This window comes from Excalfactoria chinensis (assembly GCF_039878825.1).
Source record: "Excalfactoria chinensis isolate bCotChi1 chromosome Z unlocalized genomic scaffold, bCotChi1.hap2 SUPER_Z_unloc_1, whole genome shotgun sequence".
In the NCBI taxonomy this organism is placed as follows: domain Eukaryota; kingdom Metazoa; phylum Chordata; class Aves; order Galliformes; family Phasianidae; genus Excalfactoria; species Excalfactoria chinensis.
In genome coordinates this window covers 464,325-479,359 of record NW_027315570.1, presented here as the reverse complement: position 1 = coordinate 479,359, position 15,035 = coordinate 464,325, and the positions used below count along the sequence as shown (strand labels likewise).

The following is a 15,035-nucleotide window of genomic DNA, read 5'->3' as shown; positions in this document are numbered from 1 at the left end:
GGCCGGTCTTACGCACCGCCGCCGTTACAGACCCGACGAGCCCCGCTCCAGGCTCCTCCTTCAGCGCCGGGACAGCGAGGCGGGCGGCGGGGCCGGGACAGACGGCGGCAGCCCACGGGAGGCCCACCGGGCCGAGGTCCGACCGGGCCGAGGTCCGACCGGGCCGAGTTCCGACCGCGGGCCCAGCGCGCACCGAACCCGCCGCGCAGCGACGCTCGCAGCCTCTCGCCGCGTCGCCCGGAAGTGACGCCCTAGTGGCGACGAGCGGAAGTGACGCACTCTCGGAGCGCCCGCCGGAAGCGGCGGCATCGCGGCGTGGCGCTAGCCAATGGGCGGCTTGTGGCAGCGCTGAGCTTCGTGTCACTGAAGGACGTGCAGCAAAACGTGCGCTTTCAAACCATGCGCTCTTCAAGTCATGGTTCTTTGTCTGTCAGGTGTCAGAAGCTGAAAGGCTTTCATACGTGGGGAATAACTTCAGCAGCGGAGCCATGACATGCAGCTCCCTGTGCAGGTATGGGGAGCTGGCCACACTGTGCGAGAAACAAGAAGGTGAAAGCAGAGGAGCTGCGCAAATGAAATGGCCTTGTAGCCTTCTGTCAAGGTGACTGGTGAGTTCTCATTGAGGCCGTGGTGCGAATGGGGAGGAGCTGGGCAGCTGATGTCATCTGGCAGCCGCACCATTTTGCACGCTGCTTCCTCGGGAGCTGTGATCTTACACATAAGCGGAGTTTAGATCTGCTGGAGGAGAAGAGTGAGAAGGTGTCTGCACGGAGCTGAAACCTGGGCACAACAGCATTATTCCTTCTGAGCTGCCAAGATCAGTACCAGGAAACCAGGGGGTCGTTGGTCACCATTGAACTTCTGGGCCACAGTCCGGAGGTGCTGTATGAATTAAGAACTTGTCTGTGCCTCGTGCTGTAATGGGAAGCCTTGGTGAAATCACCAGTTGTCACACGTGCTGGTTTTAGAAGGTGACCTTTGTAGCCTCGAGGCAGCTCCCATGAATTCCTAAGAACTATTTTGCGTGGGGGATCGTTCCCATCCTCTGGTAGAAGAACCTCTTGTATCAGTGGAAACCAAGTGTAAGATCATCTTACTTTGTCACGGCTAACCTACAGAGCTCTGAAGTACATTTGGTGTGTGTGTCAGGCTCCTGTTAGTGAGTGCTGTGCCCCGTGGACGCGCTACATTTGTCCTGCAGTGTTTGCTCGTGGTTTATCTCTACTCTGACCACGGGGGTTACTTAAAGTAGAAGTGGGGTGACACAACGTAAACAGAACTGCAGAAACTGCTAAGACGAGGTGCTTCCAGCCATTTAATGTCCTTGTGCTGGTTCTTTTGAAAGGGTCGTGATATAGATTGTTAAATTTTTCTCTCCAAATACAAACTGGATGATGTTTAAAGGTCCAACTCTAAGGATTCTGTGAGTCTGTTCTATGATTCTGTGGTGAGGAGCAGCACAGACTATTTGGGTTTGCTCCTCTGAAGTGTGAAATGAAAAATGACTTGCTAGAAATTAACCTGTTCTATAGATTCCAAGTTAATTTTTCTCAGCTCTGAGACTGTCAATGGTTATCATTTGCACTTGTTCTCCCCAGGTATTTTCTTGGTGTTTTAAACAAGGATCCTGGGCAAATGGAAGTCTATAATGCTGAAATATTCAACATGCAACCTTTACTGTCAGGTAGGACAGTTCTGTATTTAACCCTGGTGCCGAGGTCACAATGTCTTGGAAATATGTATGCATTCAAAACCGACTAATTGGCTACTGACAGCATTGCCCTGTTTCCTCCTACTCTTATTTCTGCTGTGCCGCCTTAGAATGAGGGAAGGAGGATACATCACTCTGTCCACGCCTGGGGAGCAGTATGGAATGAAAAAAGGGAGAATGAAGCAGAATCACAGCTGATAGTCACGGGAAGAGTGAAGCAGAGAGCTCGGGTGTGGGAGGGTGGAAATACCAGAGTTAGAAATAGAGTTGTCACTGCTTAGGATAATTGCAGCCCTTCTCCTGCTGAGGGAGGCTTGGAAATAATCAAGTTAGTAGACTGAGTCGTTCACTGAAAAAGAAAACAGCTTTTCCCCAGCAGAACTGCTTTTTATTTCTGAATCTAGTGGAAATGATCCTAAGAATATGATCTTTAAGGAACTGTTTTCTTTTTTAGGCAACAGGAGCTTAGTATTGCTGCAACCTGTGCATTATGCTTTTAGATTTTGTAGCAAAAATTGTCCCTCTTTATTTTAGGTACATAATCTTTCACATTCAGTGTATTTTATTAACAAAATCCTGTAGAGAAGACCCTGAAGTGGTGTGCCTAGTCCTTCTGTAATTTATTAGAGCTAAAGGGGTACCCAATACATGCACTTTCCTGCCTGCTGCAAGCCAAGCATACTAATTTTTATTCTTTTGTAGATAATTTAATTCCTGATGACACAAGGGATTATCAGAATAAATCCTACAGGGAAAGGTAAGGTTGAAACCTGATATCATAATGTGCTGTAGTTATCCAGCAGACAGTGGTAAATACTTGTCTGAAACTGAGATGTTTGATTTGTTGCAGGACAAACTTGTGCAGGGTCAGCATTCTTTCTATGCACTGATGGTTTTTGAAACAGCATGTTGTTAGTGTCTAGCTTAGCAGTATGTTCCTAAATACTTTAGACTTGTCTACAGTTCCAGATAAAACATGCCCGTTTGCATTTCTTTGTCGTATGCTTTGTTTGTACCCAGCGTTATGTTTGGAATTACTTTAAAAACATACATGTAGAACAAGCGGTGGTTATCTGGGTATTCTTCCTGCATGCAAAGTGTCTTGAGTTCAGTGTGTTGTCGTTGCTTCTGTGTTATACACAGGTGGATTTGTGCATTGAGGCATTTGGTACCAGCAAGCGGAAGCGAGCTCTGAACTTGTGGTTTTTGCAGTGCAGGGGCCTCTGTAGTGCCACGTGCAGAAATGTGCTGACTGTGGTGGACAGAAAATGTGCTCACAGAGCAGCATTGTGAGCTTTCTTGTATTAGTGTTCAGGAAACTATTCTAACCTAAAAGAGCTGTGCGGTGGATTTAAGGATGTGTTCTAATAAGAAAGCTAGTCCCTGATTCTCTGGTCCTCATGCTCCCTCTTTCCTCTTCAGCCATTGCTCCTTTGTCTTAGAAGAGCTGAAGTTCCTGCCTGCTGATGAGAAGAGCAGGGACCGCAAAGCTCGATGCCTCTGGTTCCTGGACATCCTTATTAAGTTCAGCTTCCTGAAAATAATCAAGAAGAAGCGTAAGACAATTTTCAGCTCTTACCCTTTTCAGCTGCCTGCTGGGACTTGGTTTGTAGTTACCATAATAGCAAACAATGAAGCTTCCCAGAGTTACCTGTTTGATAAATGGCTACATGCAGCAGTTACAGTTCAGCTTGTTTCGTGATGAGGTTCAGTATTTCCATGCCATTGTGGAGTTTTAGATCTGCACCTACTGGGATATACGTGTGTCATTCTCTTCAGTCCTTTTCTAACTGTCATACATCAGGGTCCTGCAGTGAGATCCTATTTGTAGGAGATAAAATAGTTTACATCTGAGTTTGAGATTCCTTTTTTGCTTACAGACAGTTCCTGGTTTCTGTACCTGAAAACTTTTTATATCCATTATTTTATATAACCAGTCTTGGTGCTCACTGTGAAACCCCTTTCCATTCTAGATCCAATGGGTCCTGAATGCCCCCACATCATTAGCAGGAAGCTTATGAAGAACTTCACTGACCTACAACAATGGCGGGTAAGGAACTGTGATTGCTTTGATGTTATTGATGTTCAGAGGATGGAGAAAACAGCTTGAAGGGTCACAGAGTCATTATCAAATAGCACTGCACCAAAACGGGAACAGCAGAAGCTTCTCTTGAGTAGCAGGCCAGGCCAGGTAAAATATTCTGTTATGGCTGATGTTCATCCATGAATAATGGAAGTCTGAAACGTAACTGGGAGAGGCAGAGTCATGTGTGCTTAAACAAGCCTGTGCCTGTGAATTTAGCCAGGCTCACCAGGCTGACTTGATCAGCAAGAGTGAGAAGATTTGTACTTGTTGCTACAGTGCCTTTTCTCAAGAATCCAACAGCCTCTGCGTAGCATAACTGCCATTGCTCAGCCATCATCTATCTGCTGTTTGCTGTGAGCTGGAGGTTAACAGAGAGGTTGAAACCGTGTGGGCCATCGAGGGTGCATTTGTTTATAAAGACTCAGACCAGGGGTGAACAGTAAAAATAAATGCTTTCAGACCTGCTCTGTGTGTTGTGTATGGCTGCAGTGGGTACCTTTAGATCAGCTTCACCTCGCTGTCATCTTGCCAGTGTGCCACAGAGACAGAAGTGTTTGTAGACAGTGATTCAGTCAAGTCTGTAAACCTGTAAACATCTCCAGAGACCTGCACTTTTGAACAGAAACATGGGCAGTTGTTGAGGAAGACCTTGAGGCCCCTGTGATCAGGGACCTGTGTTTCCTAAAGCTCTTTTTTCATGTCTCGGAAATGCTTGCCATAGCTAACTGGGGCTCCAGTTCTGTCTGCACCTGGTGGGTGGTTGTGTTTTGGGTTTGCTAACTCTCTGCTTTTCATCTGTTCTCACACTTGCTGTTCAGTGTTCAGAATTTAATCTGCGTCGCTGAAGACTAAAATTGCAGCATATGTCATTGCACTGGCTCTGCACATTAAAAACTTCCAAGCTGACCTCACTGTCCTGCAGAATGACTTGAAGCTCCACGAAAGTAGGTGAGTCATGTTTGCTTATGCCTGTTAAGATGCCTGTGGTCCTCGTGCAAGCAGTCCCTGGGGAAGAGGGCTCTGGAGCCTCTTCTGTGCCCAAACAGTACAGCGATACCCGCTGTGAGTTCCCTATGTTGCAGTTAGACTCTGAGTGTGTTGAAGTTTTATATTCAAGCCCTGCTATGTCTAATGGGGTAGTTCTATGTGTCAAAGCTTTGAAAGAGTGCTTTTCACAAACCTGCTCAGGTGCACTGTGAGGCTTTTTGTCTATCTGAAAGTGGAAAAACTTGAGGCAGGCAGCATCAAAATGGCAGAAAACCTATCCAGGTGCTACCCAGTGCTGTGTCTTGCCTGCTAAGTCATGTTGCTCCTCACTGAATCCCTTCTTTCAGCAGAGATCTGGTGTCAGCTCGGTACCAGTCTGGATGCAAGTACAGATTTGTATCTGACTGTAACTGGAAAACTAGAAACAGATTTTCTTTCTCACAGGCAGATTGTGAGCATGTAGTTGCTGTTCCTCCCCAGATGCAAGACTTTACAATTTAACTTTATAAGATTCTGCTCGCCTTACCTCCTCAGTTTGTCAGAGTCTGTTTGGATGTCAGCATAGCCCTCTGGCACTGGGAGGAGGAGCCAACTCAGTGAAGATGAATGGTGGAGAACAGTGTGCAGTATAAGCATCCAGGCAAACAATGCTTGTCATGATAGATTTTGAAGAAATTTCTTCCTAGGCTTAAATTTTCTGTGAAGAAACTACTGTTCTTCTGCCAAGTGATGTCTCTGTACTGCTAGCTGCGCGGATGTGCTTAAACCTGCAGGTGTCTGGCAGAGCCTGACAGCTCCTCTGACAGCGAGGACTCCCAGCAGACATTAGCTGATCAGGCAGCTTGTTATTGCTACCTGGGAGTGGGTCAGGTTGCCCTGTTAATAGCTGCTCAGCTGTGTGTGATTGCTGTCCCAGCCTTTTCTGTTCTGCAAGATGTGGTGACTCTAAAGACATTTGCTGCCTGACTCCACTACGTGGATCTTTCCCATCAGGGTTGTTTAGAGGTGATGCAGCTGGGAAGGAACTGCAAAAGGACAGAACTCCTTCAGTACCACTGAAAAGCATTCTAGAATATGTTGGGGCTTCTCCTAGAAGGATTTAATATCAAGATTCTGGGATAACTGGAAGTTATCGGGGCTGTTACCAGCCCTTGGTTTTGTGAGCTCTGTAGTCAGATTTGATGTAAAGATTTCTGGGCTTTGCCTCCAGTTCTGCTCTTTGTTGACTAATAGTGGCGTTAACAGTATAATCTAATGTTGGTTTCCCACCTTTTTAAAATTCTATTGCTTTGGAAGTAAGCTTTTCAATAAAAGACATGCTCTTTTTCTGCAACAAACACCAAGGTTTTTGCTTTTAAGTGCTCTACTGGAGCTGGGAGCATAGACTGTAGCGTGGTGATAAGAAAAAAGTGGGGGAAGCAGCAACATGTAGGAAAAACAAAGATGAGGCATATGGCTGTGAGGCTCTTGATTTAGCCATGGAATGATCATTGCTTATGGTGGGAGGTTTGTTTGAATAGCACCAGATATCTCTTGCCATCTGAATCTGTTTTTCTTTTAAAGACGTAATGTCAGCTGAGAGGATTCTGAGGTGTGTTCTCATGGCCCCAGATGAGGCAGGACTTTCATTTCCTTGCTGCGTTTGCTCAAACATGCTTCATTCTGTGTTTGACAAGTCTCCAGGTGTGTTCTGGCTGGTGACATCTTGATCAAGCCCTGCTCAGTACCAGTCTCATCCAAAATGTGTTTACATCTAGGACTGCTGTATTTCAGCAGTTAAGAGGAGCTGCTCTCTGTATTAGGTTCTTTCCATCCTGTCACTCATGGTATAGGATTCTGTTGGAAATACGGGCTGCTTGCTTTTTTTTTCTCCAAGATTGCTGTACACTGAGTAAGGCACCGTGGGTTTTTAATACTCTCTGGGGTGCTCGTGCCCAGTTTGGTAGTGTTCTAGCCTTTCCAGCAAGGCTCCCTGCCTTGTAGTATTTAAATACTTCCAGTTTGCGTTCTGGTGGTTGTGTTGGGATGCAGAGCAGACATCCTGCTTGCTTCTACCTCCTAGCTTCCCTCCTGAGGTGAACAAGCTATTGCTCATTTCTGCAGTGTCTTTCCCAGAAGACCACTCTACCCCACTAACACAACGTTTCTCTGTTGTTTTCCAGGTTGATGGACATTGCAAGGGCCATGCGGTTGAAGGTCTCCAAGGCAAAGGGGATGCCAGGACTTGAGAAGGATCAAAATCACAAGCTTGGCACCCTTTCTCTCCCCTTGCCTGTGCAGAAAGCATCAGGGAGCCAGAGGAATCGCCAAAAGATGAACTGAGAATCTGGGAGGTGTGAGCAGGGGTGGAACAGTTCCGTTCTCAACAGTTGTTCTGCACACACAGCATCATGGGGATGCATTTGCCTGTTGGATTTGGCTTTCCAGCATCATGGCACAGCCCTGTTGAAGTCTCTGTGCTGACGGGAACAGCTGTTATTTCATTAAACTGTTTACCTTTCTTACGTATTTAGAAAATGTATCAACCCTTTGTCTTTCCTCCTGTCTGTGAGGGGAGAAAGATGTACAATGTGCCAGAACGAAATCACGTTGTTAGGAATTGTAGGTGCTGTGCTGACTGCGTACTTCAGGCGGGTTTTACCCCTTTGTGACACAAATGCAGAGATCTTGGAGGTTACCCTGAGGATGGTGGCCATGCAGTTCCCTGAGAGCTGTCCCAGCACTCCACCAGGAGCTTGCCCCAAGGCAAGAATGCTCCTCATCTCTCAGCTGGACCTCCCACAGGCCGGGAAGCACTGCAGCTCATGCTGCTGACCCTTTGCTCTGTTGAGCCTGACAGTGCTGAGAAGGGCTTGGCTCTGACTGCCCTTCAGACAGCTGAGGGCTTTGCTGTACTAGTCAAGCTCAGCTCCCTCCATCTCACCTCGTTGGCCACATTCCTGTCAGGCCTCTGCTGGACCCTTTCCCCACTGCTGCAGTGGTTCTGAGGGACACCAGCAAGGATGCTGAGCGCTTCACTGCTCTTGATGTGCATTCCATTAGCTGCCAGTGAGAAAAAGGGAGCACAAAATGAGTGACTTAGAGCCCTGCAACATCCCTCCAGAAGGCAGAGAGGATCTGCAGAGGTAGAACTCCTTCTGGCGGGCCAGCAGCAAAGCATGGACATACAGGCATGCCTTTTACTGTGTCACCTCCACATTAGCGAGGCTTAACTTAAAAAATAAAATAACCCCAGTGCAATGTCTCTTCATCCTGTTCGCTTCTCTCTTCAGGTCATATCTGTTGAGATCTTGGAAGCTTTGCCAGGAAGATCAGAACTGTTTCTGTTCCTGAAAGTAACTGTGGTTCTTCTGTCATGATAGGACCTTCTGAATGGAATCCTGAGGATCCATCAGCCCCCTTCTGTGCAGCTCAGGCAGAACCAAATCTCAGAACTCTCTCTCTTATATTTACTTTTAACAGTTGATTTCTGTTTGCCTTGTTTACTTTTTTGGGGGCAAACAACTCGTTCTGATCTACACCAGTATGAACTGTGCAAAGGTAGGCATCACTTCTGGTGGCAGCTTTCTTTTCTTCTACCTGGAAGGAACCCCATTTTGCAGGGACTGGCTGCTGGAATTGCAGTGAATGAGGATGGAAGAGGGCAGATCACAGATAGAGGAACAAAAGTGTCTTTGTTGTGCCAGTTCATTTCTCCCAAGTGTTCTGTCTGTTTATTTGATTGCCAATATTATCTTGTTGTGTTTCTTGAGTGATGCCAGGTATAACAGTCTCCCAGTTTGCATTTCCTAGTTGTCACTCCTGTTGCTGTTGAAGGCAACATAGCTTTCATGGAATCACCACATGGTTGTGTTGGAAGGGATCTGGCAGCCACATAAAATGCGGTTTCTCCATCCCTCACTGTCTATTTAAAAAAGTAACATACTGTTGGTGGAGGTTTTTTTGTCTACTTTTATTGTGCCTGACACCCATGACAGAGGGAGGCAGTGATTGTGTAGAACTGCTAATGGCTTTGAATGGCTTTGAGCTTAACCTGTTGATCTCTGTGTGGACATGGAAGAGGCATTTGCAAGTGAGCCTGATGATGGCAATTACATACTTTTGTAAAAGCACAGAAGAGGTGAGGGGAAACACGAAATAACAGCCACTGGAAAAGCAAAAGGGGCTCGTGTACTCGTGGCCACCAGGTTGGGCAATCTGTATGCCCACTCAGTATCCTGTCTACTGTGGTGAGCAGCTGCATCTGCACGCACAGGGAATGTAAGGAGATGGGGTACATGGTACTGCCTGCAGGAGGGTACTGCACACTCTGCTACCACCCTGCTCCAGCAGGTTAAGGAGTCTGAGCCTCACTGTCCTTTTACACCTGGGGAGAACAGACTTTTGGCACCAAATGCCAACATATTCCACTAAAAGATACGCCCAAGGCATTGAATGCTCTTCTCACTACCTCCTTCCAGTTCTCCCCTAGGAACAGAAACCACTAAGATTCTACAGCAAACGCATCTATGCTGCAAGAGCACACTGAACCACCTGCAACAGGGAAACATGGTTTTGTAGAGTGGCTTTGAAAACACACCTTTAGACAGCTGTCTCCCTGTAGCCAAAAGGAACCCAAGCAGGAAAAGAAGAGTCCAGCCTGAAACACGCCCATGCTACTAGCCCAGGTTTTTCACGGTGAATGCAGAATCCATCCTGTTCTTGAGGTAACAAATGACCAGTGGGTCTCCCCCTGCTCCGCCCCTTCTCCTTACAAGCGAGAAGAAGGAAGAAAAAACAAGCAGAAGAAACCCAGACGTACCTTCCCACACACAGAGCAGAAATTGGAACAGCGACAGCGACTGTCTCCCTCCTGAGACATGGTGGGGAGCATCCCAGAGGAAGCCCAGGTTCTTTGCTTCTCTCCACAGGGACTTCAAGCACTCCTGGCAAGAGCTGGTTTTGTTCCTTCTTCAACTGCTTCCATCACCAAAATCTCCTTTGGAAAAGGAACCCTAAAGAAAGAAGCAGCAAATGAAAAATAATGAGCAAGAACCACTTTCCCAGCTTTCTTCTGACATGCAATTTAGACCCTTGACTAGGGCAATGACTTAAAATCAGCTGGTTCCAAGAATGATCAGAATTAGCACTGAAATCACTCACTGAACTGTAGCTGGTTACCTCCAAATTCTTTTGCTTTTGGGAACAGATGGACACAGAGTTGAAGGACACAAGATAAGTGACATCTACTTCACTGTAGGTGGTTAAGCTTGGAAGTAGGACTTGAGCAAGAAAAGCTTCTCAACTCCTTGTAAGACACAAAGCAGTGGGATGATTTCCCACACCTGCAGAAAGTCTGATCTCTGCCACAGGTGGGTGAGTGACACAAGAGCTGAGCTGCCCATCCAGAAGCACGTGGGGCAGGGCATGGAGTGGTTACATACCAACATGTGAACAGGCACTCTCCTATCAGAAGGGAAATGCCTTCTCTCTTCCATGCCATGCCCACACCACTCCTCAGGGCTGCGCTGACAGCACGGAAACAATGCAGACATGTTTTTGTCATCGTGGTGGTTTTTCACAGACCCAAAAAATGAGATATTGGGTTGCTGTGCGGGTTCCTGGGTGACACTGCCATTTCCAAGCCATTGCTTCCTAGGGGCAAAGAAGGTAAAATGCTTTAACAATTTTTCACCCAGAGATTGCTATTTTACCATTCTTTTATGCAAAAAAGGAGGACAACACAGCAGATTCTTGCAGCTGCACCAATGCCCTGGGTGCTAAAGGAATGCAAAGACAGAAATATCAAACATCCCTGTGTTATTCCCATACAAGGAGGGAAGTTATGTTTAGTAATATCTTTTATTATTTAAAAGAGGTAGTTGGCACTCCTAAAGGAAAATCCCAGGCCTCAAGTTCTGACAGTGCGGCAATCTGGAATGGACTCAGATGTGGATGACCCAAATGATTTATTCTGGGTTCTAACATCCCTTCTATGCATTGACACGTTTTCTCTCTTAACTTTCCCACAGCCATCACATGTCCGCAGAACATCCAACAAACTCTCCTTCACTGCGCACGTAGGCATTCATCCAACCACAGCCATCAGTCATTCCTAGCCATGCACTCTCCCTCCAGTCATGGTCAGTATCACGTGGCCATCACGCAGCTTACTTGACTCAGTTTTTCTCTTGTTCTGGAGGTGTCCTTGGTTCCCAGCCTTACCTTCTCATGCCGTTCATCTCGCTCTGCAGCTCCTGCTCTGAATAGTCTTCTTATGTTCCCACGGGGCAGGGAGAAAGTGAAGACACGGCCCCTGCCACCAAGGTCAGCTCTGCAGCACACATGACCTGAGGAGCACTTGGCTACTCATGCAAACTGCGCAGTGCAAGGAAGATTGTTGCATGTTGCGCTTCTTCTTCTCCTGGTTCAGAAATTAGCTTTCCTACCTAGTAAATGGGAAAAGAATATTAATAATAAAAATAATAAAAAGAAAACAAAAGCCTGACACAAAGCAGACGTGATTGCTACTATGGAATTCAGGAGGGCGAGGGATTGGCCCTCTACATGAAGAAGCTGACTGCAAAGGACTAAGAACAGCCATGAACACATGGAGAACTTGCGGGTCAAATTAGGGACTGAACCAATCATGGGCTTCTGCAGCTGAGGGTCTGCTCCAGGCCGCCCGGTGAAGGGAGCCTGTTGACGGGCCCTGCTTACTGCAGCTACCAGCAGCACCGCGCTCACTGACTCAACTTGATGGGGAATTCCAGACAGGCTGGGAAATCAGCATGGCTGGCTGCAAGCTGTCTGAGAGACTGAAGGAGTGCACTGAGAAGAACTGTGTGGCCCAAGCATTGAGCACACCAAGCAGAAGGGAAGCATTACTGGACACGGTGCACAGCAGGGCTTAAGACTGGAGGTGGTCAGGGCTGTAGTGACCATGCCCTCCTGGAGTTCCTCATCTCAAGGAATGCGGGCCTGGCAAAAAGCAAAGTCAGGACCCTGAGCTTCAGGAGAGTCAGCTGCAGGCTGTACAAAGAATTACTGGACAAGAGCCACTGGAAAACTGTTCTGAGGGGCAAAGGAATGGAAAAGAGATGGGAACTTGCTCAGAAAACCTTGCTCAGAGCTGCCTACACCTACCACAAACATCCCTGTGTGTGCACCTATGTGCAACCCAACTCCTCAACACACCAGCACACAAAGCTGGTGAGGGCTCTGGAGCACAAAGGGGCCATATGAGGAGAGGCTGCAGGAGCTGGGAATGCTCAGCCTGGAGAAGAGATGGCTCTGAGCAAGACCGTGAGCCCCCACTCACCTCAGCAGAGGTCAACCTGCACCCCAGCCATCCGCCCATCCACGTGCACACGCACACACCTGCGCCACTCTGCCTGCTTTGCACACCCACATTCACGCACCGCATCTTGTGCTCTCCTTTGCATTCACAGACGTGTGCAAACCATCCCTGGGAACACGTATGTGCCTACACCTACCAGTAAACATCCCTGTGTGTGCACCTCTGTGCAACCCAACTCCTCAGCACACCCCTGTGCAAGCACACATTGGTGCCACCGTGTCCATGCACTATCCATGTGCTCACACACACTCACGCAACCACATCCCCTAGTGCAGCCCTGTGCGCACACACAGACACACGCGTAACCCCTTCCTTTCACTCCCAAAGTGCACGCACACACTGGTACCACAATGTCCTTGCGCAGCTCCAACTCTTTGCACACTCCTGTGCACGCACATATATGTGCATGCTCGTCCTTGCACACATACACACTGACATGCACAGACCTGAGCAACCCCACTGGTTTGTACACTCATGAACACAAATGTGTGCAACACCATCCGTGCACAAATACACACACAAAACATGGAACCCCACTGCTTTGCACAATCCTGTGCACACTCACGTGTGTCATGCACTGATTTCCCAGCCAGTCCTCGTGAGGTCTCTTACTTAGGACGGGAGTGCAGGGGAGCAGCCAGAAGCTGTTTGCATTCCCTGCTGTCTGCTGGGCAGGTTTGTTGGCGATGCTCGGGTTGCTTTGCTTTCCCTTGGGAGGTGGGAAGGAGCTTTGGGTTGGAGGCACATCCCGTGCCAGAGCATCCCGATGGCACGCGTGGGATCAGCAGGTCTGTCAGAGAAGTGGGTGAGGTTGCACACCAAGCTGCAGCAGAGGAAGGGGAGGAGGTCCCAGCACAGCTCTGCACCACGCTCTGCCATGCTGGGCAGCTTGTTCCTGGCTCAGCAGTGCCATCAGACTGTTTCTTGCATTCCTCCCGGTCCCTGTGAATGAAGACTCGGAACACAGTCAAGGCGTTGATTGAGCACCAGAGTGCCTTTATTCAATTGGAGAAAGGAGGACGGGAGAGGTACGGGGAAAGATGGGACTCATTCTCTGTTGTTGAGGAGAGAGCGGCTCAGAGCTCGTGTTGCTGCCTGGTGCCTGGGACTGCAGGCCTGACTCCAAGTCCCCCTCCAAGACGCTCGGCTTCTCCTCAGTGACACTGACTTGGTCCTGCTTGGAGGTGCTGCTGTCGGGGCACTCGGGCTGTGTTTGGGCTGGGCTGCACTGCAAAGGCACCGGGCCACAGTCCAGGCTGGTGACTGTGGTTTCTGGCAGGCAGAATTGATCACCTGAGGAATTCAGCTTTATTTGCCTTCATCTGTGTTTCTTCTTGCTGGATCTCATGCACTCTGCTGGCTTCAGTCTGTGTTTCTACTCCAAGAAGAAAATAAATGGGTCTTCACAAACCAGAAAACTGGAAAAGCACCCTCAAGTCTGCTGTTTGAGCCTTCTTCATTTCAAGAGCACATGCTTTTATCTCCTCAGCACTCAAACACTTATTGTTTACATGGAACCTTCTCTCTCCGAGGCTGTAGCCACTGTCTCTTGTCCTGGCAATGGCACCACTGAGCAGATCACCTCCATTCTCTGCATCCTCCATTCAGTATATTTGCACATGGATAAGATCTCCCCGGAATCTTCTCCAGGATTAACAGTCCTAGCTCTCTCAGCCTGGAATACCTGTTTCCATCAGCTGCCACCATCCAGAACAGCCAGCCTTCTTGCGGTCACCTGGCCCAAACATCCCTTTGTCTCTACCCTTGATTCCTGCAAGAGAGATGGGAGCTCGGCACGCACACCATCCTTCCAACACCCCATCCCAGCAGCAAGGGATCACAGCCCTAACACAGCCAAAACAAAAAGGGTGTGCGAGTTTCCTGGTAGCACTCAGTGTGAACAAATCTACCACTGAGCAACACCATGAGCCCCCACTCACCTCAGCAGAGGTCAACCTGTAACCCCAGCCTTCCCCTATCCATGTGCACACGTCCACCCGTGCGCCACCCTGCCTGCTTTGCACACCCCCATGCACGCACTGCATCTTGTGCCCTCCTTTGCATTCACAGACGTGTGCAAACCATCCCTGGGAACACGTACAGGCCTACACCTACCACAAACATCCCTTTGTGTGCACCCGTGTGCAACCCAACTCCTCAGCACACGCACGCATTTGTTCCACCCTGTCCATGCACTCACCACATGCCCTCCAGCATCACTGCTGCCTCCTCCGGTACCGTACCTGCAGATGCTTCAGAGCTCATTAGCATGGACTTCCTTCCTCGCCTCAGCATCTGCTCCTGCGCTCACCTTCATTCCTACTGAGATACCGTCCGCTTCCAGCACCAGCTGACCTGCAAGACACAGAGAAAGGAAAGGTGGGATTCATGCAAACGCAGAAGCCCAAGGCTGCATCATCACCACGTATGGCAGCCTTGGGAAGTCAGCTGCAACAACAGCCTTTGTCAGAATGGAAACAGGCACCGTCAATTAAGTGTGACCTCCAAAGTCATTGCCACCATCAGAAATAGGCACGGAAATCGCTCACTTCACTGCAGGTGGTTACCTCCAAATTCTTTTGCTTTGGGGAAAATGTGGGCACGGAATTGAAGGACACCAGAAAAGTGGCATCTACTTCCCTGGAGGTGGTTAAGCTTGGAAGCAGGACTTGAGCAAGAAAAGCTTCTCAGCTCCTTGTAAGGCAGTAAGTGATGGGATGATTTCCCATCCCTGCAGAAATCCTGACCTCTGCCACAGGTGGGTGAGTGACACAAAAGCTGTGTCCTTGGTTCTCAGCCTTACCTTCTCATGCTGTTCATCCTGCTCTGCAGCTCCTGCTCTGAATAGTCTTCTTATGTTCCCACGGGGCAGGTAGAAAATGAAGACACGGCCCCTGCCACCAAGGTCAGCT

General features: G+C 48.5%; 1 protein-coding gene across 1 annotated transcript; it reads left to right on the top strand.

The window, feature by feature from the left end:
- The first annotated feature begins 1,425 nt into the window (after window positions 1-1,425).
- On the top strand, window positions 1,426-7,292 carry LOC140264728 (DNA-directed RNA polymerase I subunit RPA49-like). Its single transcript, XM_072360647.1, has 6 exons — window positions 1,426-1,684; window positions 2,414-2,468; window positions 3,134-3,267; window positions 3,685-3,761; window positions 4,616-4,745; window positions 6,947-7,292. The coding sequence occupies exons 1-5, from the start codon at window positions 1,636-1,638 to the stop codon at window positions 4,640-4,642; spliced, it is 342 nt and encodes a 113-aa protein (XP_072216748.1). The 5' UTR covers window positions 1,426-1,635; the 3' UTR covers window positions 4,643-4,745; window positions 6,947-7,292.
- Window positions 7,293-15,035: the final 7,743 nt, after the last annotated feature.

Coding starts and splice junctions, on each gene's coding strand:
- LOC140264728 (XM_072360647.1), top strand. CDS start 1,636: ATGGAAGTCTATAATGCTGAAATATTCAACATGCAACCTTTACTGTCA. Junction 1,685..2,413: donor CATGCAACCTTTACTGTCAG/GTAGGACAGTTC, acceptor ATTCTTTTGTAG/ATAATTTAATTCCTGATGAC. Junction 2,469..3,133: donor AATAAATCCTACAGGGAAAG/GTAAGGTTGAAA, acceptor TTTCCTCTTCAG/CCATTGCTCCTTTGTCTTAG.